At 40.5% G+C, this 26,863-nt stretch overlaps 1 protein-coding gene across 8 annotated transcripts in view; it reads left to right on the top strand.

The window, feature by feature from the left end:
- ARID1B (AT-rich interaction domain 1B) overlaps positions 1–26,863 on the top strand; it is a 445,627-nt gene that overhangs the window by 103,806 nt on the left and 314,958 nt on the right. For all 8 annotated transcript variants that reach the window (XM_050786686.1, XM_050786683.1, XM_050786680.1 and 5 more), the window contains exon 3: positions 23,649–23,798. In XM_050786686.1, coding sequence (XP_050642643.1) covers positions 23,649–23,798 — 150 coding nt within the window. The remainder of the gene's footprint in view (positions 1–23,648; positions 23,799–26,863) is intronic.

Here is a 26,863-nt window from a genome sequence, read left to right as displayed (position 1 = left end):
GGCTAACAAATGTAGTAAATGTGATGAAAATCCCCTGTGTTGTACATTTCTCTGAATAACATGTTTGTATAACAGGCTAAATACTTCTGTTAAAGAACTGCTTTCCTGAAATTGCAAATTCCATTCCAGATTTTAGTGTTACTAAAGTGTACTGTTGAATATTCCAAATTATATGGGTATTTTTAAAGCATCTTTAAAATTTGTCTGCATATACTGTCCTTTTTGAAGTCAGGCCTCTGAAAAAATTTAGAATTGTATCTCTGGATGATAGTGTTGACTTTCCCATTGTAACTACCAGGTACTGAACAGAGTTATTTAAAGACATTTGCCAAAGTTTTATATTTTGGAGTAGATGGCACTGATGTGACTGTGTGAATAAATTACACGCACAGAGTAATAAGTTTGTGTTAATATTTACAGGATGATATTGTGGTGGTGTTCTGAGTCAACTGTGGGCCTATTTCCTCAGCCTCACCCATCTGGCCCTGTGGACTTTAGGTTGAGTCCTGGGTTTGCCTTGTGAACTTGGGCCTAGGTGTCTGTGTAGGCTCAGCTGTCTCATCCGAGTTCCAGGCTCTAGCCCGGACCACGGCCCGCTCAGACTGACACTCACTGCTGATGCCGACTGGGCGTGTCCACCGGGGAGTGTCTCCAGCAACCTAGTTCTGAGTATCCTCATGGTGTTTCCTTTCCCCAGTCCACCATTTGCCCCCACAAAAACATGGCACTGCTCAGTCTCTTAAGTTGCCCGCCTGGGAAGTTGTCCTTGGTATTTTTCCCTCACTACCCTCCTCCGCTTGAGCGCTAATTCCTGAAGACGGCCTCAGACATTTTCTGCGCGTCCTGTCTTCATAGCCTTTACCCGAGTTGAGGCCATTGCCATCACTGGCGTGGGCAGTTGCTTTAGCCCCTCAACCAGTGTCTCTGCCAGTTACCACCCTCCTACTTCCAGACCATTCTCACTCTGAGGTCCACAGACCCCTGAGTGTTCACAGATGGACCTCAGGAAGCCGTGAATCCTTTGGAATGAAATATTAAGATTTCTTTTTGTTTATTTTTGAGACGGAGTCTTGCTCTGTCGCCAGGCTGGAGTGCAGTGGTACGATCTTGGCTCACTGCAACCTCTGCCTCCCAGGTTCAGGCGATTCTCTTGCCTCAGCCTCCTGGAAATTAAATATTAAGATTTCTATATATGTGTGTAGATGCATTTTTCTGGCCAATATACTCTCAAAGGTCTTATGAATCCCGAATGATTCACAACCACTTATTATTTATTCTTTCACAAAGAGCTTTAACAGTAATCTTGTTAAAGTGAAAATCTGCTATGTTATTCTCCCGCTTAAAGTTCTTTAGTGAATATCTGTTGTGAAATAAAATCCAAACTTGTGAATCTGATGGCATGACCCTTCTGGGCTCCTGTCTTCCTGTTCACCCTTATTGCTGTCAGCTCTCCAGCCTGGATCTAAGCACCACTTTACTGAGATGCTTGCAGTTCGAGATTGCGTGGTGCTGTGTTTCACTCCGCAGTGTGCTGTACTGTTCCCCGTAGACCCACACTCCTTCCTATCTCCTGTTTCCTTCAGGTGTCTCTTTCTCCGTGCTTCTTCCTTGCCTGCTGGCTCTACCTACATTTATTCAACGTCTGCTGGACAAGGAGGTAATGCAGTGTGATATAGATGGGACAGTTAGCTCTTGAGGGCGGAACTACAGCTTCTAACTGCGGTGCCCGTGAAGGCTCTCCTCCACACCAGCCTGGCCCCGCTGTGCCCTGTGCATTACTGCAAGGGGCCAGGGAGGCGTGCTCGCATCACACTCGGAGCCTCTTCCAAAGGACTGAGATGCGTACTAGGGTATCTGGTTCTGTGAGGCCTAATTTGGCATTTTGTATTCTTGTTCTGTCTACTTGTGTTGTTTAATGTTGAACATCTCTCTGGTTGACTGAAGCCATATGTCATTCAAATGGAACCTGTGCTTTGGTGTTGGCCTGACAATCACTCAGCTGTAGAGTACAGCAATAAAAATTAGGAAAACTGTATCTGTTCACTAGACCAGTGGAATTTACAGTCACTTTTGTGGCTGTGCCCCACAACTCTACACTCTGGCAAATGAGAGTGCAGTAAATTAAGCCTTTGCCCTTTTTTCCCTCTGTGAATTACATATTTGTTTCACACTTGTAAATTGCTGTAGAAGCCAGATAGATGAGCACTTTAAAAGATTATAACAATGGAAAATGTGTTTTGGGAATGAAGTGCCTCAAAACAAGTACTATAAGAGGTGTTCTAGTGGATTCTTTATCATATCGTGCTAAACACTTCTGCAAACCCTTACGAATTTTATTTTAGGAGTATCGGGTAGCTTTTCTGTTACAGGAAGCAGAGGGTTTATATCATTGTTTTTGTAAAGTCAACTCTTGCTGGGAGTTAAGATATAAACATATGACACGTGCAGCGTGTGTGTGTGTGTGTGTGTGTGTGTGTGTGTGTGTGTAAGCTTAGCCTTCCTGTGTTTTAGACTAGTGATCTTTCACATACAGCAGGAAAGCTAAGAGTCAACCCATTCATGATGTTGGGAGCAAAGCAAAGCAAAAACTGCAACAAACTAAATCGCAAACCCTCTCTGCTGCAGCAGATGGCAAATGGTGATCAGAGGAGAAGAACCCTTCCAGCATTAGAAGATTTCCGAAGCCTGTTCCAATAGGGACTGCGGGCTTTTGGGAGCCCAGATGCCCCCCCAACGGTATATTTGAGGTGCGAGGTGGAGGCCAGGTGGCAAGAGACTGCAGGCCAATGTCACTGGGAAGAAAAAGAGGTTTTCTGGGAGAGGGAGACATCTCAGTGTGAGTGAATGACCAGGTCGTTTAGTAGAGCAGGTCAAAGGAAAAGAGGGATGTGATAAGAGAGAGAAGCGAGGAGCTACAAAATGGAATGTTGGTCGTGAAAGGAGAGAGAAAGAAAAATAGGGAGAATGTTCCGTGATTGTGTTAGAGGCAAAAGCTTACTACAAGGCATTTCTAAGATAGTAGATAAGATGATGTAGTGTTTAAAGTGTCAAACTTAAGGCTCTTTGTAGAGTAGGAAAGCATTATTTAGATTTATTGTGTAAGTTTTGCATAAGAAAAACACACATCGGCCGGGCGATAGCTCACCCTATAATCCCAGCACTTTGGGGAGCTGAGGCGGGCAGATCAACTGAGGTCAGGAGTTCGAGAACAGCCTGGCCAATGTGGCAAAACCCCCTCTCTACTAAAAAATACAAAAATTAGCTGGGCGTGGTGGCGCATGCCTGTAATCCCAGCGTCTGTGTGTATATATATAGTGTCACATGTAATACCTTTAGCTTCTCTCTAAACGTCTGCGCAAATGGCATATTGTCTTTGGTTTTGCATCATTCTGTCTCAGAGCCTGAGGACTGCATGGGTTCCCATACCTCAGTACTGGGCTACTTTCAACACCTGTGGTTGAAATTTTAGTCTTTAGTGATACATACTGGTGGATCTCCAGTGTTCCTGTCCCCATTGTGGGGAAGCAGTTACAGCAGTCATTCCAAATGGTAGATATTCCTTAAAAATTGCCTCACGGTTTGGGGCTGCAGTATTCGATTTGGGGTGGCAGCAAGTTAAACTTCCTCCCCATGGCTTATTTGGGTTCATATGGCAAAGATGTGTTCCTGACTAATGTGAGGGGGCATCCTGAAGGCCAGTGTAGCATTGGGGGAAGCCCTGATGCTTAAGTATGCACAGTTGATATTTGAGAACTAGAACTCATTCATTTGCATAGTAACATACATACTTCTGCTTTAAAATAAAATGTACTAATTTATTTCAGAGTCAAGCATTCATACAGCCAGTACTTTTTTAAGCATCTGCTGCATGCACAGCACGGCCCTGGGAATTAATAAAATTCTGCCCCAGCACTGCTTATGCTGTCCTGCATGATTCCTCTTTCTCTTAATGTGTTCCTTTCTTCCCCAACCAGGTTGCAGCTGTTCAACAGATCTCACTCTCTTTTCTCTTCTCTGCTGGTTGAAAGTGAGTCCTCCCTCTCAGCCTTGGTCCCGGTGGAGCAGCAATTCCCATGTTCTGGGATCCATTTCCCCCCAACTCCTCGGGCAGAGTTGGCCAGCCCGCCTCTTTGCTGTGCTTCTTTGGTGCCCCTCAGAATCTCCCTGTTTGCCCATGGGCTCCCTCTGTTCTGCTAGGGGCTCTTTCTGTGCAGAGATTCTGTCTTATTCATATTTGTACCATCTGTGGGGCCTGGGATGATTCTGTGGACATCTAATCATTGCACAATAAAGTGTCAGTCAACACACGTGAATAATGGAAAATATAAAGGTGTTTGAGATCCATTTGGGAAAACAAAGCCTCGCTGCAGATACGGACTATAAGGGCGCCTTGCCTTGCCTTTTTCTTCCATTGCTGTGGTCTCTTTCAATCAGGAGACCAGAAATACAGCACAGTTTCCATCACCCACTGGCCGCATACTCTTAGACATTTCTCTGTGAAAGGATACTGATTCTGCACTTTTTCGTAGGATTGTTATGGAGGTAAATGAGATCATCTGTGTGAAAATAGTTTAAAACGTTTAAAAGTGCTCTGTATACCGTCTTGCTATTGTTGTGAGTGCTAGTTTTGGGTGAGGGAAGGTGATATCGATGAGAACATTTTATAATGAGGTCTGTTTGATAGTTATTTTGTAAATCCTTTTGTAGTAAACAGAGCTGATTAGCTTTATACTGTATTTTTGTGGTTAGGGGCTTTTATGTTGAGGCCTCAGGATAGAGAACAAAGTAAGGTTATGATAAAATCTTACAAGGGGGACCTGAAAAGAGGGAGAGTGCACTCTCTTAATTTCTGCATTCTCTAAGGGTAGACCCTGAATTAACACAACTGCCTGAGGTTTCTTCTGGCCTTCCTGGGAGTTACGGTCAGGGAGTGTTTGTGAGGTGCCTTTAGACGCCTCCTACCGACAGCATCTTACTTCGGGGCTCTCTCCCTGCATCAGATCTTCCTTATCAGCTTGCAGTTTCTCAATTATATGTTAACTGTCTGTATTCTTGGTAGCGTTATTGTAAATTTGGGGTAGTAGTTATAATTTCTTCCATCATTTCTCCCAGAGCTATTATTTGCCTAGTATTCCTATAAACCTGGCAAAGAGCTCATTGCTAGGGGATTCCCGGGTTACTCCCAGGACTTGGTGCTCTCAGAGCTCCCACAGTTGGGGTCCTCCACTGCAGACAAATAGATTGCCTTGTCTTCGTGACAATTTGCTTTTCTTCTTTGGGGATCTGTGTGGAAAGTTAAAATAAGTCATAGCCCTTCCTCTCCTTGTTTTTCTTTACTTTTCTGAGCTTTACTTCCTTCTCCTCTGGCCGTGCCGCCTCTGAACGCCATATCTTCCATGCTTTCGTCTCCAGCGTGAGCCTGACAACACGCCAGCCCCAGCACTCGGCCCACGCTCCCCATAGCATGATCTCACTCTCCCATCCTCACCTCGGGACTGTCACCTGGCTGGCTCCAGCCCCATCTCTTCACCTTTCCTTGCTTTGACTCTTGACTTCTAAGAGTTGCCGCTCCTCTGAGGCAGGTGCTGGAGGTGCTGCAGGTAGGCTGTTACCTGTTCTGTTGGTGTTTGCCTTCCTCCTGTGTGGGGGTTTCCTCTTGACCTGCTCTGGCTCTTCAGCCTACTCAGACCAGCAGTAAGTTCTCTTTCTCTGGCAATGGCATTCTGTGTCAACAACATCTGTAGGTCGGGGAAGAGGCATTTCAGGAGCCAGAATTGCTGGACCCTCATTTATTCTGATACAGTATCACTTGGAACTGTTTTCTTTGAGATTCTCTGGGAAAAAAAATATCGTGCCCTAATGCAGTGTTTTCTAAATTGCTGATTATGACTAATTAATGGGAGCATGAAAGTAATGTATTAGGCTGCAACTAGAAATGTTTTTAATGGAAGGAATTCGATATAAAGAGTAGAAGATACACATGTAGCACATGCAGCGAGTGTCCTCTGTGTTCAAGGTTTTGACATAAACTATGTTTCTTCCTCCGAATTGGAGTCAAAACATTTGACAGCCGTTACTCTAATTAACTTTTGGTATTTTTTAATCTCCTTTGATTCTCCTCTCCCTTTTTCCTTCTAATGATAATTTAAGAATTTTTTTTTGTTTTTTTGATAGTTCAGTTAAAGTAGATTTAGAACATGATCTATTTCCGGGACAACCTAATGAAAAACTGAAACCAAAGCTAAGTGATTTGCCAGCTGCACGGCAGGTCTTCTCTATTTCATACAGGTCTTTGCCGCCTAATCAGTGTGCCTTCCCAGTAAGGCTCCAGCAGGTAAGGGTAACGTGGCCACCTGGAGGGCCTTGTGTAGATGGGTGTTCCGTCCGGGAGGATTAGGAGGTGTAAGGATGGAGCACCCAAACCCCAGCAGTTGGTTTTTCCTGGATGCTGTACAGTCACCACGTGTCTGCTAAGGGGGTGACCACAGTGTTTCTAGGATTATTAGGCTACCACTAGTTTGGGGAGTGAAGTGCATTGGAAAAAGGTTCTGAGATTCAGGAACCACCGAATGCCCAGATACTAGTGTTGCTAATTCTTTTTTCTGGCAGTAAGAAATAACTGTAGGTTTTAAACGATTGTGAGTGATTGTGGAATGTAGTATCTCTGGTCAGAAAATATCATTTTCCCTCAATTCCTTATACCTTGTCTTGAGCTCAGGGAAATCCTTCCTGACTACAGTGTTGCTGCTAGGATAAACTTTCATTGTTCTTGTAAGAAACATTTTTGAAAGGAAACTAAATATGTCAAATGAATAGTTGGAAATCATGTTTCTGTGTAATATATACAATGTATCTTTCAAATTTAAAGGATTTGTTAAAATGAAAATCATTGTAGGATACTGTTTGAAACCTGGCTTTACTTTCTAATGGTAATATAGCTAAAATAAAGTATAATTGGAATATGATCTAATTTCAGAACTAAAATATTTTGGCCCAGTTATCCTTATATGTTTTGGAGGGTTCTGTCTTAAGACAGATATTTGTACCAGTTAATGTCCAAAATAGTGAAATGGCTTCACTGAAGTCTATTGACTTAACCTCAGAGGTGTTTAGAATGGGCAATCAGAATATATCCATGTTGAAGTATTGGTTTGAGGTGGATAAGTATCATTTTATGATTATTTATTGATTTGCAAAATGTATAGTTTTTAGGATGCCTAATTTTAATGATTTGTAAATATAAAACGGGGAGGCAATGGAAAGAAGTGAGACATTTAATTTGCTGAAAATTCTACATTTAGTAAGTCCTCCTCCCTTTCCCCTGCCTGCCCCTAGGTGTCTTTCTGTTACTGATTTTGAAATGTCAACATCCTATATTTTTTTCTGACCAGTCTTTTGGGACTACTTGGTACATTTTCCACCTGATGAAATTTTAAAAGTTGCAGATTGTTTTTCTCAAGGAAAATAACTGAATTATCGTCTTTTTATATGAACATTTACTTTGAAATATGTTGCTATTTCAAGGACTTTGATACTTTATCCAAAGCATCATTTCTTCATATTGCCACAACTTTAAAATGGAGTTCTTGTTTATTGCCTGGTATGACAAGTTTATCATATAAGTTAAGTTTATGTGCTAAATGACTCACAACAAACTCTCCCCTTCCCACTTGTGCCTAGAACTTACAGTGTCTGTGTTGGTAGAAATTTTGTATCCTAATATCAAACAGGTTGAGTATCCCTCATCTGAAAATCCGAAATTAGAAATGTGCCAAAATCCTAAACTTTTTGAGTACTGATGAGATGCTCAGAGGAGATGCTTATTGGAGCATCTAAGATTTTGGATTTTTGGGTTAGGGATGCTCAACCAGCAATTATGTAATGCAGATATCGCAAAATTTGGAAAAGTTTGACGTCCAAGACACTTCTGATCCCGAGCATTTCAGATAAGGGACATTCTACGCATACTTCCTAAATTAATCTCAACTACATGGTTTTACCATTTTAGTGTTGTTGTTATTGTTTGTTTGTTTTGAGTTTTGTTCTTGTCGCCCAGGCTGGAGTGCAATGGTGTGATCTTGGCTCACTGCAACCTCTGCCTCCTGGGTTTAAGCGATTCTCTTGCCTCAGTCTCTGGAGTAGCTGGGATTCCAGGCACCTGCCACCATGCCTGGCTAACAATTTTAGTTTTTAAAACTTAAAGAAATGTGTGTGTATTTCTCATTTGCAGGCTTCCTTCCTCTGTCCAGCTTCTTTTCCCACCCCTGCTGGCTCTCTTGTGTCTTCTGGGCTCCCCGTGCCTGACCCCGTACTGCTCTCCTGGGACACAGCATGGCCTCCAAAGTGTCCTTGCCTCTCTTGTCCCAGTCTGAGTGGCTGTTCGCTTCCTCCACCTTTCACTTCCATTTAATGACTAAGCCTTGTGGGAGAGTGGAATGGGCACTTCCATTTGTGACTACTGGGTGAAATGGTGCAGGTTTCCTAGCTCTTGACCATAACAAGGACAGAGTTGAACCAGTGGCCTTTCAAAGTCTTTCCCAGTTCTAGAAGTCTTCTTAATAAAATAAGGTAGTTCTTAATAATGTGTAACTGTGCCGAGCCTTGCAAGGAGGGAGGGATTGGATACATATATTTTCATTGAAAACAGTAGCTCATTGATCAAGCAATATGTGGACTGTGTCCTGGATATATTTTTGAGCATCTCCTCATCCCTTCCCTTTACCCCAACTCAAACTATGATCCAGGGAACAAGCTGCAAGGAGTCAGTTTTTGAACCACTGATAGGCTTTTGTGCTCCACTAACCCTACCTTTGCACACGGAATTCAGGGGAGGAATCATTGCTTTGTGAAATGGTGGGCTGGTGGTAGCAGCATCTTCTAATGTAGAAAGATTTATTTATTTATAAACCCACTCCTCATTTGTTATGAGAACATTCTGAAACTCAGGAAGGAGACAGAAGACTCATGCTCATTTGAAGCCTGTCCTGTCCTAGGTAATAGGGACAAAACCCCCAGCCTCCTCCCTGTCGGTGTCAGTGTGCAGCCTCCTCTCTGTCTGTGTCGGTGTGCAGCCTCCTCCCTGTCTGTGTCAGTGTGCAGCCTCCTCCCTGTCTGTGTCAGTGTGCAGCCTCCTCCCTGTCGGTGTCAGTGTGCAGCCTCCTCCCTGTCTGTGTCAGTGTGCAGCCTCGTCTCAGTCGGTGTCAGTGTGCAGCCTCGTCTCAGTCGGTGTCAGTGTGCAGCCTCCTCCCTGTCTGTGTCGGTGTGTAGCCTCCTCCCTGTCTGTGTCGGTGTGCAGCCTCCTCCCTGTCTGTGTCGGTGTGTAGCCTCCTCCCTGTCTGTGTCAGTGTGTAGCCTCCTCCCTGTCTGTGTCGGTGTGCAGCCTCCTCCCTGTCTGTGTCAGTGTGCAGCCTCGTCTCAGTCGGTGTCAGTGTGCAGCCTCCTCTCAGGAGAGCAGTGGGTGTCAGTAATGTACCAATGCTGGCTCTTCCCACAGGACTGTCTGTTCATGGATTCTGTAGTCGACACGATTCCCAAAGTCTCAGAGGAAGAAATTTAAGAGCCAAGTTGGGTCTTGGACGGTCTGTGGAGAAGTTGGACTCCTTGTATGATCACCATTGCCATTACTTCTCTCCATTGCTATGTTTTTCACCATGTACATCATTTAAATTTAGGGGTAGATAGATTAATGAGGAAATTTTCTCCCTGAGAAGTATCTTCATGGAACACTTAGACTGTATCTTTTTAAAGGATGATGCTTTAAATTGATGCATTTTTTGGAATTTTCATTTTTGAGGGGCTTGGCATTTTCTTTTATTTTCATCAGCTTAGTTACAAAAATCATTTTGGCGAGGGTGGGGGGCCAGAAGAGCAAAAGGATATAGAAAGGCTGTGGAGCACCCAGCCTCCCGCACCCTCAGAGAGTGGGCTTTTGACTCCTGGTAACAATGCAACCGCATAATCTCACCTCACCCCCAATTCTTTCATTTGAAAAAAAAGAAGAAACAATTTCAAAGGCTGTATTTAAAACCCACACACGAATGAGTAATTTATATGCATTTGTCATGCAAGTATCCGGTCCCCAGGGTAGAAAGTGGCCTGCCGTGAATGGTCTTGCTCCTCCTGTTCGCCTACAAGGCTCCCCTTCCAAACTGGAAGATACCAGTTGCTTGTCTGTTTGTTGACTCTTTTAAAATTCTAGTCCTCTTCTGGTAAATCCTATTTTCTGTACCCTGCCCCCACCCCATAGTTATCTCAAAGAGAACAGTCTCTTTTCAATCAAGCATTCACTGCACATGTTCCAGTCATGCGGTTACAAAGTTGACATTGCAGCCTCAGCAAAGGTTATCTCTTTAAAATTTTCTGAAATTCCCCTTTGGCACATTCATTTTGGCAGCTGGGTTTATATAGGAAAGTGGTAAAGCTCTTGGCTCCTCTTTTTGTGCTTTATAAAAATAGAAATCTCTGGCCAGAAGGGCAGATAAGCAAAAAGCTCCTCTGTAATTCCCATCACTTCTGCTTCCCGAGTGTTTTCTGTTTTACAGTGTAGTAAATGGTGTCCTCACCATGTGCTTGTGGACCAAGTGGGTGGTTTTTAGAAACACGAACATACTGTAGCCTGACACTTATTTTAAAGTCTTATTAGAAAACCCTGCTGTTCTTACATGTGTGTGAAGTACTGTTAGACTGTTTTGACTTTTGATTTTGTAATCCTTTTGCATTAAAAACAATGGAAACAACTCAAAGAGTACCTTCACGGATTCAAAATTACCAGTTACAGTTTCGGCAATAATATAACAAGAAAGAGGGAAAATCCAAATTGCTTTGTAGTGAGATGTACTCATTACTAAATAAATGATACCTCGTGTGCGCTTTCCTGGGGCAGCGTTTTGGGATGAAAACAACCAAATCCCTGTGAGACAAGGCAGCTCTGGCCTTTTTATTTTCCTTCAGCTTTTTCTAGGAAAATGTTGCTTCTGTGAGTAGAATTGACCCATTCGTTACTATAGATTGCCTTCTGAGCCCTTCGTTTGTTTCCACGTATCCTGTGACCTTCATAGGAATAGAGTTTTATGAAGTCAGGTTGATGCACTTCCATAGTTATAATTCTGTCATTTAAAAATGATGGTATATTTGGTATGGAAAACACTAATTTTTAAATTTTATTTTTAAATGCAAATATTGGTACCCTAGGTGTCAAAGCTTCCACATTAAAAGTGAGTGTGGCTCTTTTTACTGTTAAAAATTCTTTCCTGTTTTATATTGTTATATCAATAAGGCACACAAGCTTATAGGTGAATTTTTCACCGCTGTGACAGTTTAGGAAAGACCACATTTTAAAATGCCAGCTCTGTTTTCTTCAAGAATAGGCAGTATGAATTATTTAACTCTTAGGCAACCCTCCTACCATACCAAGTTTATATACACTGGAAATATGCTGGTTTTTTAAAGCTATTTTAGAATAAAATTTGTCATCCCTTGTATTAAACACATGCTCTTCTCTCAGAAGCTGCGGATTTTTTCCTGTTGCTCTTCTGTTTTGTCAAAAAAAACACTGTAGACTTTATAGATCTGTGGTATCGAATACCCTCGATTGGATCCTCAGGAAGAAAGTGTTTTAAAGTGTGTAATTAGGGCACTTGAGCATAAAACTACAATTATACACTTGTGTGTTAATTTTGTGTACAGTAAGACTTTAGTTGAACACTGGTTGTAAATGAGAGGAAGCATTTTACTGCCAGTGAATGCCTGCATTTTATGAATACTTAAATAAAATCTCCTCTAATTGGCTGACCTGGAAAGAAAGGTGAAAACATCTGTAGTTCGGTGGGAGAGGAGAATACAAAATGTGTACTAGAGATTTCTTTTTATAGGTACCTCGAAAAGTGATCTCACTCTTGTGTGCAGCTGTGCTTACTGTGCCTTCAGGATCGTTTGTGCTATTCTAGCTGCTGTTTCACAATAAAGGCGAACGGGGTGACAGCAGTTTAGATAGGCCAAGGAAAAGAATCAAGGGACAGAGTGGCATGGACAGTAGTTGGCAAGGAATTTTTGATATGGTTAAAAAATAAAAAGGCTTTGGGCTGATATAATTGACTTGCATTGGTTGACTATACGTTCGTTAATCAAATTCTATGTACAGGAGTTAGGCAACACTCCTTGAAGCTTGAAGGAGTTAATTTTGTGAAAACTAAAGGATGTACGTACCACTTTGCAAAGTGGGTAATAACATGGCAGAGCTTGTTACCCTAAAGAGATAGCCTGAACTGGAAATATAAATTAATTTAAGAAGTGTATAAATAAATTCATGGATAATAGATTCATACTGGTTATTAAGAGGAAATAAAGTCTGCTCAGGACATATCCCTGACTTCTGGAAATTGAGGTCATGAGAGGCACTACACGAGAGGCATTTAGTTCCCACAGCTATATGGAATGTTCACTCCGCAGAACATTGGTCCGACCTGCTATTCACTGAAGCTGTGATTTGCTAAATATAGAGCAGTTGAACTTACAATAAGCAGTGAGATTTTGTAGGCAATTAGTAATTGTAAAGAAATCCAAGAGGGATTGTATGTGTATGTCTTTATAATCTTATATCGTGTGTATCCTTTTAAGTTTTATAAAAAAAATTTGTCACAGCAAAAGACTTGTTACTGATTAAAAAATGAGAACTTTTCAATGTTTCCCAAATCAGAAAAGGTAAATCTGTTTTACCATATGAATTTTTTAAAATTTCTAAGCTAGTGGGGAGGGTTAAATTATCCCAGATGTGCTGGTTTCAGAAAGCCTGTTAAAAACTGGCAATATTTATGGCCCAGAAGTTACCTGTTAGGAAGGAACCAGGGCCCAGACCAGAACGTAGTGGACTTCAGAGCAACGTGAAAGCCATGGACTCAGCTTGTAAGTGAGGGTGGTCAGCTAGCCCATTCTGCAGTGTGAGATCCTGCTTGACCCTTTTGTATACTTTGCTAACTTCTTTCTCATCCTGGGTCGTCTTTTTCCTGTTAGTCAAGAGAAGCCAGATAAAACTGGAAGGAACTTAGCTTTAGTGTACCGTGTATACAGTAAGTGCTCAATATACATTTGTTGACTATTTCTCATTTTTCAAGGATGAAAGATGAATTTCAGGAAATCGTGAAGTTTTTGTTGTTGTTGTTGTTGTTGGTTTTTTCCTTAGATACAACTAAGGACAAGATTTATTTTTCTTCTTAAAATAAGAAAGTGGGGGGAAAAAAAGGCACCTAAGTTGTTTAGAAGTCTCATTTGGGACTGTGGAATGTCGAGCAGTTGTAAGATCTTGACCTTGTAAACTTTATTACCTTCTAGCACATTATTTTTGACTGGACATGTTGACATAATAAAATTTCCTCATGCAATTGGTTCAACCACGCATCAGCTTAGCATCTGAATTCCTTGCTGTGGGGAATTTTCAGTCTGTCTCTTAGGCATGAAAAATGGTGTTTGATCTTCCTATGAAATCAGGAGCCAGCAGGATTTGCCACATGTGAATGGAGCTGTTGTGGACTTAAGATTTTTCTTCTGCTTTTTGCTTTCCCATTTTGTAGAATTTACCTGGAGGGGTTCAAATCTGTGGTGAAAAACAAACACATAAAAATTAAGGAGATTTCTTCTGTTTAAGATAAATTGTTATAATATACTTTTTGATAACTCTTAGAAAGACAGCAGCAATAAATAATCCTAAATAAATTTCATTTTGTTCTAGATTCATGAAAAACAGAGTTGGTTTAAGGAGTGATTTTGGTATATATTCTTTGAGGCTGTTAATTCTTTATACCACACACAGATTTTCACATTCAAAAATAACATTATACTACATATGGTTTTGTAGCCTGCTATCTTTAAACCTCACCTCAATAATATAAGGATAGAACTTTTTGTTATTAAATATAATTAAAATGATAATTGTTATTTTCAATGGCTCTACAATATTTTATTGAAACCTCACCTCTGCTTTTTTTTTTCTTTTCCATCTCAAACTAATTTGTTATTGATGGACATTTAAACATTTAGGGTGTTGTCCTATTTTTGAGTGGAGCTGCAGTAAACTCCTTGCTACACACGTGTCTTTGCATACTTGTTTCATACTTTTTCTTTTCTTTCTTTCTTTCTTTCTTTCTTTCTTTCTTTCTTTCTTTCTTTCTTTCTTCTTTCTTTCTTTCTCTCTCTCTCTCTCTCTCTCTCTCTCTCTCTCTCTCTCTCTCTCTCTCTCTCTTTCTTTCTTTCTCTTTCTTTCTTTTTTTTTTTTTTTTGAGACGGAGTCTCGCACTGTTCCCCAGGCTGGAGTGCAGTGGCGTGATCTTGACTCACTTCCATCTCTGCCTCCCTAGTTCAAGCAATCCTCCTGCCTTAGCCTCCTGAGTAGCTGGGACTGCAGGTGTATGCCACCACGCCCAGCTAATTTTTTTTTTTTTTTTTTTTTTTTTTTTTTTTTTTTTTTTTTTTTTGTATTTTTAGTAGAGACGGGGTTTCACCATGTTGGCCAGGATGGTCTCTATTTCTTGACCTTGTGATCCGGCTGCCACGGCCTCCCAAAGTGACAGGTGTGAGCCACCACACCCGGCCTCATACTTTTTCTTAAGATAAATTCCCAAAAGTAGAATTTTGGGTTAAAGGAATGTTGTTTCTATACATATTATGACTTGCCTTACATATTTTACGTTGTATATTCACCATGATCATTTCAGTTTGCCCTGTTGCTCTGTAATATTTTGGATTATGTAAAATGAAAACATAAAAACTCACTGATAAGCATCTAGGAGCAGTCATTAATTATGAAACAATTTACATCTAGGTCTAAAGGCAAGAATGACTTAAGCATAAATGTGTTAAAATGTGTGTTACAGAATGATAAAAATGGAGATGAACAGTTTAGACTTCTGTATTAAGTATATATACATATTCCACCAGTATTTTAAAGCTATTATTTATATCCATTAAAATGCCTAAATCTTAAACATACAGTTCAGTGAGTTTTGACAATTATGTACGTCTAGGATGCCACCATCCTAATTAGAGTGTTTCCATCACTTCTAGAAAATTCTCTCATGTCTCTTTCCAGCCGGGCCCCATATCCCACAATCATTGTTACAATTTCTGTCACAATAAGTTGATTTTGCCTGATTTTGAATTTCATGCAGACAGACCATACAGTGTGTTAAGAATGTATACATTTAATGTAGTTCTTTTCAAAAAATAGTTCTTGATGGATGTGTAAATACCAAACTGTACATCTTAAAACAAAAAGATCCAAAGCTGATGTGAAAATTGTGTAGAATAAAAACAGTAAGTCTTTCAAAAGAATAAAATTGGACACTTTACCTTACACTATATATAAAAATTAACTAATAATCTATCATACACCTAAGTGTGTAAGAGCTTAAAGCTATAAAACTCTTTTTTTTTTCTTTTTTCTGTTTCTTTTCTTTTTTTTTTTGAGACGAAGTCTTGCTCTGTCACCCAGGCTGTAGTGCAATGGTGTGACCTCGGCTCACTGCAACCTCCGCCTCCCGGTTCATGTGGTTCTCCTGCCTCAGCCTTCCGAGCAGCTGGGATCACAGGCACTCACCACCACGCCTGGCTGATTTTTGTATTTTCACCACATTGGCCAGGCCGGTCTTGAATTCCTGACCTCAAATGATCCACCCGCCTCAGCCTCTCAAAGTGCTAGGATTACAGGCATGAGCCACTGTGCCCAGCTATAAAACTCTTAAAAGAAAACAGGGGAAAAGTTTGGCACTGGATTTGGTAATTATTCCTTGGATATGACACCAAAAGCATAGGCAACAAAATAAAGGACAAACTGGAGTACTTCAAAGTTTTAAAAACTTTTGAGCATCAAAGGATACTATCGAGAGAGTGAAAAGGTATAACCCACAGAATAGGAGAAAATATTTGCAAATAATATATCTGATAAGGGATTAATATCTATATAAAACACTCCTATCAACAACAAAACAAATAACCCAATTAAAAAATGGCAAAGGACTTGAATAAACATTTTTCCAAAGAAGATATATACATGGCCAATAAGCACATGAGAAGATACTCAGCAGCACTGATGATTAGAGAAATTTCATATTTCACAGTGAGTATGTTATCACTTCGCACCCAGTATTAGTACAGCTGATACTTAATATTAAGAAAAGCCCAGAAAATACCAAGTGTTGTCAAGGATATGGAGAAATTGGAACCCTTGTGTCCTGTTGGTGGGAGTGTAAAATGGTGTAGCCACTGTGAGAAACAGTATGATAGTTCTCAAAAAATTAAACATAGAATTACCATATACTCCAGCAATCCCACTTCTGGGAATGTACCCCAAGATGTAAAAGCAACAATTCGACCAGATATTTGTAAACCCCTATTCAGAGCAGTATTTTTCACAATACCCCAAAGTTGAAAACAGCCCAGTGTTTATCCGTGGGTGAGTCGATAAACAGTTATGCTGTATACATTCCGTAGCCTTAAAACAAAATGAAACATGATACACACCACAACGTGGATGAACCCTGAATACATTATGCTAACTCAGACACAAAATAAGTCAGACACAGAGGAACAAATATTGTGTGATTCTGCCTATGTGAGGTAGCAAGACTAACCAAATTCATAGAGTCAGAAAGTATAATAGTGCTTGCCGGGGGTTGGGGTGGGGAACAGAATGTGCAGTTGTTATTTCCAGGGCGCAGTTTCCGTTTTGGATGATGAAATACTGGAAAAGGATGGTGGTGATGGTTGGCCAACAGTGTGAATGTACTTATGCATCATTGAACTGTGTACTTAAAATGGTTAAAATGGTCAATTTTGTGTATATTTTAGCACAATTAAAAATTAAAGTCTTTAGACATTGAAGATCAGGAGAAAGTTACTCATTCTATTACATAGCAAAAAAGTAGCATGTTAGAATTCAGTAGCGGGGGAGTTTTCACCACCTTAAGTATGTCTCTGATAAGTTTAGGACAATGCCAAGTATTTCTTTTGTTCATAGATTGTCTTCCTCCAAAAGGAGGAACACACTGACAACCTAAGTAGATTGAGATATTCAGAGGCACCAGATCCATGATAGAAACTGGGGCGTGTTTTAGTATCCTAACTTCAAAGCTCACGTCGAGGAGGTTCTAATACCTGTTGCAGTGTTTTTCTGTGCTTTCCAAGCGATAGAACTGGACTGGATTCGTTTAGTGCAAGGCAGCAGCTCTTAACGTTTCCATTGACTGTGGTGTGTGATTTCTATACGTATTTCGGGAAGTTCAGTCAACAGACATTCACCGAGCTCTTAGTACTGGACAGGCGTGCTGAATACAGTGATGAACTAAACCAGCAAAGGCCTGTCCTGTGCAGTGGACAGTCCAGTGGTGTGGTGGTGTTCAGTGGTCTAATGAGTTGGAGAAATCTTGGATGTAAAGGTGGACAGGTTTCCAGACTTTTAAAAGGATTTCACATATCCTTTAGTGTGATGATATGGTATGTTTTCTTTTTATAGTATATTTATTTTTTAAACTTTTTTAAATTATAGAACTCATTTCTGTGTGATATTCTATAGAATTAGTGTACCTTGTAGGACCCATAGGGAAATCAGTGACCTTTAGGGAAATGCTGGCGTAAAGTTCTATCTGTTAGAGGTTCACCAACCTACAGGACACTTCTTTCCCTTGGGAGGAGACCATAATGAAGGCTTCCTCCTAGTTCTGTCCTGAATACCCTGATGGCTTGTGAGGAGAGGAACAGCCACTCAGACACCAGAACTCAGAAGAGCCATGGCCTGGAGTGTCCTAGGTGAAAGGCCTGGGAGTGATTGGAGCACCTGGTCTTGTAGTCAGGGACTTGGCCTTTGAGCTCTCTTTTCCCAGGACACCTCCTGGGGTGTCCCCTCCTGCCTTGTGTGAGTGCTTGAGCTTCCCAGGGCCACCTCTTTTTGGGAGGAGGTTGACTGGGGTGGAGGCAAAGTCTTTATTGTAAAAGTGGAAAATTGTGAAATAATTTAGGCTTACAGAAAATTATAGATGCAAATATAACAGACACACTTGTGTAATTACACATAAAGTATATACAGGTGTGTGTGTGTGTGTGTATATATATATAAATATATGTATATAAAATTATATACAGGTATAAAAATAACATTTTACCCAATTTGCTTCACATCTTTCTTTTTGTAAAGGAACAAAGCACGGCTGAAGCCACGCCCCATCATCCCCAATCCTTTTCAATGCGTGTTTCTATACTTTTGCTATATGTATGTTTATAAACAGTATACACTAATATCTTATGTATTAAAATTTTATACAAATGGTATGCTACTGCCTTAACTTTTTGTTGCTTTCTTTTTAAACTCAACATTGTATTTTTTAGTTTTGAACCATTTTGATGTGTGATGTCTTACTCCTTCCTTTTTACTCCTATATACATTTAATTGTGTGCCTGTAGCAAAGTTAACTTTTCCAATTTACCTCCTGTCCTAGAGTTAGATTTTGTCCTCTTCTGTCAATTGTAGTAGACAGGACTGCATTGAATATCCTTTCTGGAACATGCGTGTTCGTGGGTGTATACTTACAAGGTACATGGCTGGGTCGTGGGGTCAGTGTACCTTTAAACCTGGTAGGAAGCTGCTCTCCAAAACTTCTTCAGGCCGGGCGCAGTAGCTCATGCCTCTAATCCCACCATTTTGGGAGGCCACGGCAGGTGGATCACCTGAGGTCGGGAGTTCGAGACCAGCCTGACCAATAAGATGAAACCTGTCTCTGCTAACAATACATAAATTAGCTGGGTGTGGTGTCACGCACCTATAATCCCAGCTACTTGGGAGGCTGAGACAGGAGAATCGCCTGAATCCGGGAGGCAGAGGTTGCAGTGAGCTGAGATCACACAACTGTACTCTAGCCTGGGCAACAAGAACAAAACTCCGTCTCAAAAGTAGTAATAATAATAATAAATTAATTAATTTAAAAAAAAAACAATGTACGCGGCGGCTCACACCTGTAATCTCAGCACTTTGGGAGGCCGAGGCGGGCGGATTACAAGGTCAAGAGATTGATACCATCCTGGCCTACATGGTGAAACCCCATCTCTACTAAAAATACAAAAATTACCTGGGCATGATGGCGGGCGCCTGTAGTCCCAGCTACTCGGGAGGCTGAGGCAGCACTTGAACCCAGGAGGCAAAGGTTGCAGTGAACTGAGATCACGCCACTGCACTCCAGCCTGGCAACAGAGTGAGACTCCATCTCAAACAAAACCAAACAAAACCAAACTTCTTTAGAAGGAAAAAGGGAGAGAGGGTAACCTTTGGTCATTTCATTAATTTTGGAGGATGAGCCAAAAGTTCAGGGTATGGTGAAATGAAAAATGAGTCCTGACCCTGCATATCTAACATGATACAGAAATGTGGAAGGTAGTACTTGTGTTCTTTATTGGGTTAATTTTCTAAAATAAATATTTAAGTGAATCATTTTGAGCTGTAAATTTTTTGTTGTTGTGTGTGTTCATGTCTTAAAGGTCTTTATTTAGAAATGAGTGAAACAAATTCTTTTTCTTCTTCTTCTTCTTCTTATTTGAGACAGAGTCTTGCTCTGTTGCCCAGGCTGGAGTGCACTGGAGCGATCTCGACTCACTGTGACCTCCACCTCCCAGGTTCAAGTGATTTTCCTGCCTCAGCCTCCCTAGTAGCTGGGATTACAGGTGTGCGCCACCATGCCTGGCTAATTTTTGTATTTTTAGTAGAGACGGGGTTTCGCCATGTTGCCCAGGCTGGTTTGGAACTCCTGACCTCAGGTGATCTGCCTACCCTGGCCTCCCAAAGTGCTGGGATTATAAGCTTTAGCCACCGTGCCCCACCAGATTCTTATTTTTAAATAACAAATGGAAATGTTCTGATCCGAGGCATTTTTTTTAAGATCTCCATTTAGTTCAGTTTTGCAGGTTCAAAATATATATGTATTGTTAGAACTGTGTTCAAGGCAAAGCATGCGCTGGACAGTCAGGACTTCTGTGGGCCAGCGGTTTTTGTCCAAGGACACTGTGCTGTTAGTGTACCGTTCAGTGGCTGTAGATGAAGCTGAACATGTGTGTCAGATTTGGGTAGTCAAGAGATCTCCATATTATAATGTGTTCCTTGATTCATTAAAATTTTTCATATAATAATAGCTTGCTTTAGTAATCATCGAACAGTACTTACCATTCAATAGATATTTGTTGACGCTCAGATCCTCTTCCAGGAGCTTATATTCTAGTGATGAGGACAGACAGCAAATACGTGAACACGTAGTTAAGAGTTTCAGTACATAACTAAATCAGTCTCCCCTGTGATAAGATCAGGTTGTTCAAGGCAGGAGAATGACCATGGTTAGGGTTAGACTGGGGAGGGAGGGCTGCCTCAGCTACCAGTGCTCTGTGTCCCCAGCTCCCAGCAACTGCTGGCTGGCACTCAGTAACTGTTGGTTGCATGTCACTTGCATGCAACTGTCTGGTTATCTTAGTTATCCTGCATATGGTTAATAACTAAACGATTTGAAAACTCTTCAGCAATCAGAATAGGGTTTGCAAAACTTGGGACAGTGAAGCTCAGGTGCTTTCCTCACGGATCGGTCCTTTGGGCCCTCATTGTGCGGGCAGCGTGTGTGGGTGTCTTGGTCCTCAGCACATTAGAAGCCTAACTGGGTTCGGGTGGGGATTGAGCTTGAGTGGTGAGCAGTGCTGGCGTGCTCTGATGGCCTTTGAGGAGAGGGACAGCCACCCAGACACCAGAAATCAGAGGAGCTGTTGTCTGCAGCATCCAGCAGAAGGCTCTAGGGCCTTCCATGTCTTGTGGGGCAGCCTGTTGATTTGTGTTTCATAATGCTATTTAGTTTCAGAAGTCTGAACAGTATATATTAGATCTTTCAAAGCCTTGCATCTGAATGCATTAACACACAAACAATAGTGATCATTAAAGAGTTAGATTTTAGGCCGGGCATGGTGACTCACATTTGTAATCCCAGCACTTTGGGACGCTGACATGGGCGGATCACCTGAGTTTGGGAGTTCGAGACCAGCCTGACCAGCATGGAGAAACCCTGTCTCTACTAAAAATACAAAATTAGCCGGGCATGGTGGTGCATGACTGTAATCCCAGCCACTCGGGAGGTTGAGCCACTCGGGAGCTTGAACCTGAGAGGTGGAGGTTTTGGTGAGCTGAGATCGCTCCATTGCACTCCAGCCTGGGCAACGAAAGCAAAATTCTGTCTTAAACAAACAAACAAATAAACAAACAAAAAAGAGTTAGACTTCAGCTTCAGTCAGCTGGGGTATTCTAATTGAGAAACTGGTTTTTAAAGGTAACATTTAGGAAATAATTAATATTTTACAGACAGCACTACAACTTCTAGTTTAATAAATCTTAATGGCACCTGTATAGACTTCCAGGTGGGACTGGGCAGGGCATCCGCATGACTTGGGAAGGCAGTTGGAGATGTAAGGCAGAGTCATGTGATTGACTGTATTCACACAACTCACGTGCAAAGGGAATTGGACTTAGAGTCCATGTATTTCGAACCCAAAGATTCTTTGGGTAAACTAGAGTCGAGCAATCCGTCCTGTCATGGCTCCCACTGAAGGACAGCTGACCGGGTCCAGTTGGTTGGCACCGGGCCCCAGGTCTCAGGGAGAGCCCCTCTGTGTTGTTCCAGATTTCCTCAGCCCAGGCTCGCAGAAGGTGGGTGCCAGTGAAGTTGGTCCTAAATGGATGAATGAGCCATGTGTCTGAAAGGAGAGCAAATTTGTTTTAATTGTGGAGGAGCATATTTGAGGGCACCCAGGTCTCAGTTTGCTCAGTTCTGTAGGCGGTTGCTCCATTGAAGATTTCCGCTGTGCCCACCTATCCTCCTCCTTGCCCCACACCCTGCACCCAAACTTCCTGGAGCTGGACTAGGTAGTAAAAAATTCTAGTCAGCTTGTGGCTGCTCTAGTGTTAGTGGGTTCCTGCAATCTGTCCTGTTGTTGTCTTGCTTAGAAAACAGCGCCCCCTCCCCAAACAACACTTCCATATTGTGTGTGAGGGTTTCTGTAACCAGAAAGTCAACATATTAAAGCGCAATTCATAGGGGAGTTGCTGGCTGTGTTGACTGAGCTTTACAGTCATTTTAACACTGGCAGAAGTGTTATCCTAACTGCTTTAAATCAAACTGCAAAGATGCTTGTGTGAAATATAGTATTAGATATCAAATCAAACATATGGGTGTTGAACGGAAGGATGTGTGTTGTAGTGGTATATGGTATTCTAGCATGTGGAGTTGTATTTTATGGAAATTCGTTGGCTTGGCTTATGGCAGGGACATACATTCATTATGAGATATCAAGCTGTAAAATAAATAAAAGCAAAAAATTCAACTGTGCTGTTAAATGGCTTTCAATGCAGACTTTTCTGCTCCAACAACTTAGGCTCTGTGTGATGAGAGGTACTGTGAGACATTGTGGTCACATTTATTCTCATCCTTTTTGGTAGATGTTGAAAATAATCTGGATTGGATTGAAAGAAATATAGGAACTTTAACTTTTTCATTTTTTTCCCCCTTTTACCCCATTGTATGTGTTAGGAATTACTGTGCTGATTTTTCTGAGAGGCTAAGGGTTTTACTCCTTTCATTTTTTACCATTTCATCTGTGTCCTCATTCAGCGTTTCTATAGTGGGGTTGGGTTTTAGGTGCGTATCTGGTGCTCATCATTAATTTCGTAAGTGTGTCTGCCTATGGGGCTCCAGTTCTTGAAGTTCTCCAATGGGCCATATTGTGGTATGAAACAAAATGACTGTGCCATTCTTGTCTCTAGAGTACATTTTGCTGTCCTGATATCTTGTTTTTCTTTTCCTTTCCTGCTCTCTCTTGAAATTACAGAAAGAGGCAATAGATTTCTCATTTTAAAAAATTCAAAAATACTATCCATGGTATATTTACTGCATGAGGAAGGATTTTCCTCTAAACGATGCTTTCAGGCATTTTTAGGCTGATGTAAATTAGAGATGGAGAAGATTGGTTGAGGCCATTTTTGTCTATACCTCTGGTATTTACACTGTCATATGCCTTGCTTTACATTGTTACCTGTTTTATCAACTAAGAAAATGCCATCCTTAGCAAAAATAGTAAATAAAATTGATAATTTAGCTGGTATGTATGTGCTGTAAAGGCAGTTGGTATATTCTGACTTTTTTATTCTGAACTTAGAAACAAACATATACCATAATAAAGCATTCCCAACCACAAGCATTACTGAGTTAACCTGGACTATTTGAGTTCATTTTAATTTTCACTGTTAGGTGGGAGTGGATTTCATATCATGCGTCTCTTTCTTAGTAGAGGCTATTTTTTAGTATCAGTATTTAGCACTTCCTCCCTACTCCGTCTTTATGGTATTATTCAATAGTTTCTATCTGATAGAATATTATGGTTTTTAAAGGCAAAGTCAGATTGCCTTTTGACTTCATTGATAGTATGTGAATAGAAAGCAGCATGTCAATTTGTCTAATGAAGAGAGGATTACAAATACTGAGTTTAGTTGCTTAGCAGAGAACCCCCTTCATGTTGCCGAATTGAAACCATATTCAATTTCATTTAATTGCACATTTTGACTTTCTTATTTGCTTTGCTTGACTTTTTGACAGATGCCTCCTCAGTATGGACAGCAAAGTGTGAGTGGTTACTGCCAACAGGGCCAACAGCCATATTACAGCCAGCAGCCGCAGCCCCCACACCTCCCGCCCCAGGCGCAGTATCTGCCGTCCCAGTCCCAGCAGAGGTACCAGCCGCAGCAGGTGAGCACAGCGCACTGGCCCGCAGGGCCCTGTTTTCTCCACCAAGGCAGACCTGGTTCTGAAACATCTTCCTGTCCTTTATTAAAAATTATATTCTCAGTGGAAAAAAAATTAGTTTTGAGAAAATGCACAACTATAACCTAATTTAACCCCATCTCTCCCTCTGTCTTTTCCCCTTCTGAGATTGGAGGGTGAGAAGAATGACTGGTTTAATAGCTGTTAGCATTATTGGTTAGTGGCAGTAGAAAGTTATCAGTCATTACTTGTTCCCTGTCATTTGTGTTCTGAACCTTTCAAGAAAGCACTCTGCCACTTTGTTAAGGCTTATTCAGGAGAAGGATTTTATCAATCATTTAATCCTTGTAGTTGGCACATGCATGGTATTTTTATCTTGACCTTTGTTTTGTTTTGTTTTAATGGTAAGTGTTACTGTGTGAAAACATTGTTGCCTTTGACTGTGTTATTCTCTTTAAACTCGCTTATAAGTAGATATTCACTTCAGTTGCAATATATTAAAATACTAATTGGAATCATGTACTTTAACTATGTCAAGCAGTTTCTAGTTTAAAATACTCTTTTAGGTTATTGGGTTATATATTAAAGTTTACAGAATTTTTAGAAAAATAGTATATATGTTATGTGATAAAATGATTCAGTTTCCTTATGTTTTAGAGACTGTCACTAATGAGTGACATGAAAAGGAGTAGTGAGTGAGGGACTCTTACTCTGAATCCAGATAAAATGTTCATAGCACATCCAATCATAAGCATCAAAATAAAATTTTCCGACCGGGTGCGGTGGCTCAAGCCTATAATCCCAGCACTTTGGGAGGATGAGGCGGGTGGATCACGAGGTCAGGAGATCGAGACCATCCTGGCTAACACGGTGAAACCCCGTCTCTACTAAAAATACAAAAAATTAGCCGGGTGTGGTTGTGGGTGCCTGTAGTCCCAGCTACTCAGGAGGCTGAGGCGGGAGAATGGCTTGAACGCAGGAGGTGGAGCTTGCAGTGAGCCAAGATCGCGCCACTGCACTCCAGCCTGGGCGACTGAGCGAGACACTCTGTCTCAAAAAAAAAAAAAAAAAAAAAATATATATATATATATATGTATACACACACACACATATATAGTTTTCCACTTTAATACTTTCTTCCTTTTCTTTTGTGTGGTGAGGTAGCAAAGAGAAGATGGATACGTAGCGTCGACTTTTTCCTTTTTGAAGGACTTCTTTTGTGGCTTGAATAGATCGTGGATATTAAGCAATATAAATAAATTTATGGAGCTTAATTTTAATCAGTTTGGCTGGTTTCTTAAATATTTTCTTGGGTTTGTTGGAGTCCACTTCCATGTGACTTACCAGAGAATTCTGAACAGAGTTTATGACTTTAAGCAAAACATGTTAAAACAACAGCTTGGATTTGAGACCCAGTACAGTCTTGTTTTCACATACATGTTTTTAAAAGCTTGAACCCAGGAGGTGGAGGTTGCAGTGAGCCGGGATCGCTCTACTTCATGCCAGCCTTGCAACAGAGCAAGACTCTGTCGCAAAAAAAATGTGGTAACATATGGGGTTTGTAGCAGTAGGAATGTATATCATTTCATAGTTACCTGGTCAAATCTTTTATTAAAGTGTATGAAAATTTTAAAACACTTTAATATAATTTCTTTTTAGATGAGAGAGGCTGGTATCTGGAGTTTTGATAAAGTTAAAACCTTTTTCAAGGGGCTTTCAGAGCCTTATTGAACATATCTGTAGACCCAGAGTGTTTTGTCGTGTCATCAAAATTTAAGGACTCAATAGATAAATTATATTACTCATTTGACTGTAGTATGCTGAAATGAATCTCTGATCATAAAACCAATTTGATTAAGGATTCTGAATGCCTGTCATTTTCTTCAAGACCAAGCTCAAAATTTACTTCCTTTAAAAACTATTCACTGATGACTTCTAGCACATGGCAATTAGTTATTTAATATCTTTCATATTTAAATATTTAAAGCATCCTACAGGTAAAATCTTAATGAATATTATTTTAATGTGCTTAGTTTCAGTCTATCTTATGCTTTGATTATTATTTTATTGATTTGAATACAATAAATTGTATGGTAAGATATATTCTATAACCATGACTTTTTAATGTAATTGTAGTAATTTTTGCATATTCTGGATAAAACCAAACATTGCTCAGAATACATTGGAAATTTGTTCTTGGGTTCGTACTTCCTAACTATAAAATGTCTGAGTTATATTCATTGTGGGGTAGAGAGGTGAAAGTTGGAGACGTTTAGGTGCCCGCATCGGATGGTCTGCTTCGACAGGAACAGTCTTGGATTTTAGGGAGTTGGATGGCCAGATAGATTTGGAAAGTTTTTCAAAAAAATGATACCTGGCATTATAGATATATTTAGCACCTCCAAAACCTAAATAATCTATCCTGAAACAAAGTAAAAATTACCATTAAAATATTATCAAAATCAAGCTAAATCTTAATAACACTGAATTCATATACCTTTAAAAACTTAAGAAACAACCATATTTAGTTTAATCAGCCAGTATTTCATAACGACCAGAATATTTCTTTATGCAGTCTTTCCTTTTGTTTCCAAATGTGGTTTACGTAATCTCTTGCTTTTGCATAAGACAGTCAGTTAGCAAGTATTAGTAGTACGTAGTGTCTTGTTAATGCGATTGATACAGATGGTAATTTTAGGGTTCCATCAAGATACCTCACATTGTGTCTTCAATATTTTTCATATGTTTAATATTTTGGCTAATCAATACATTCATTGGTTTCAAAAAAAAAGTACAAGGAAGGGATTCTGAGAAAAGTCTCTTCCCATCTTAGTTCCCTCTGCCCACGTCACCACCCCTGTTCTTGACTGGATGACCATTTGTAGTTTATTGTATGTTTTTTGAGTTTCTTTATATCAAGAAGCACAACACCGTATTTTTATTTTTCACCCTATTTTTACACAAATGATGGTGTATATATAGTATATACTATATGCCTTCTTCCATGTATTTTTTTTTCTCATCCCCTTCTTTTACTCACTTAGATATAT

Source organism: Macaca thibetana, chromosome 4 (genome assembly GCF_024542745.1).
Source record: "Macaca thibetana thibetana isolate TM-01 chromosome 4, ASM2454274v1, whole genome shotgun sequence".
Taxonomy (NCBI): domain Eukaryota; kingdom Metazoa; phylum Chordata; class Mammalia; order Primates; family Cercopithecidae; genus Macaca; species Macaca thibetana.
This window is presented reverse-complemented; position numbering and strand designations above follow the sequence as displayed.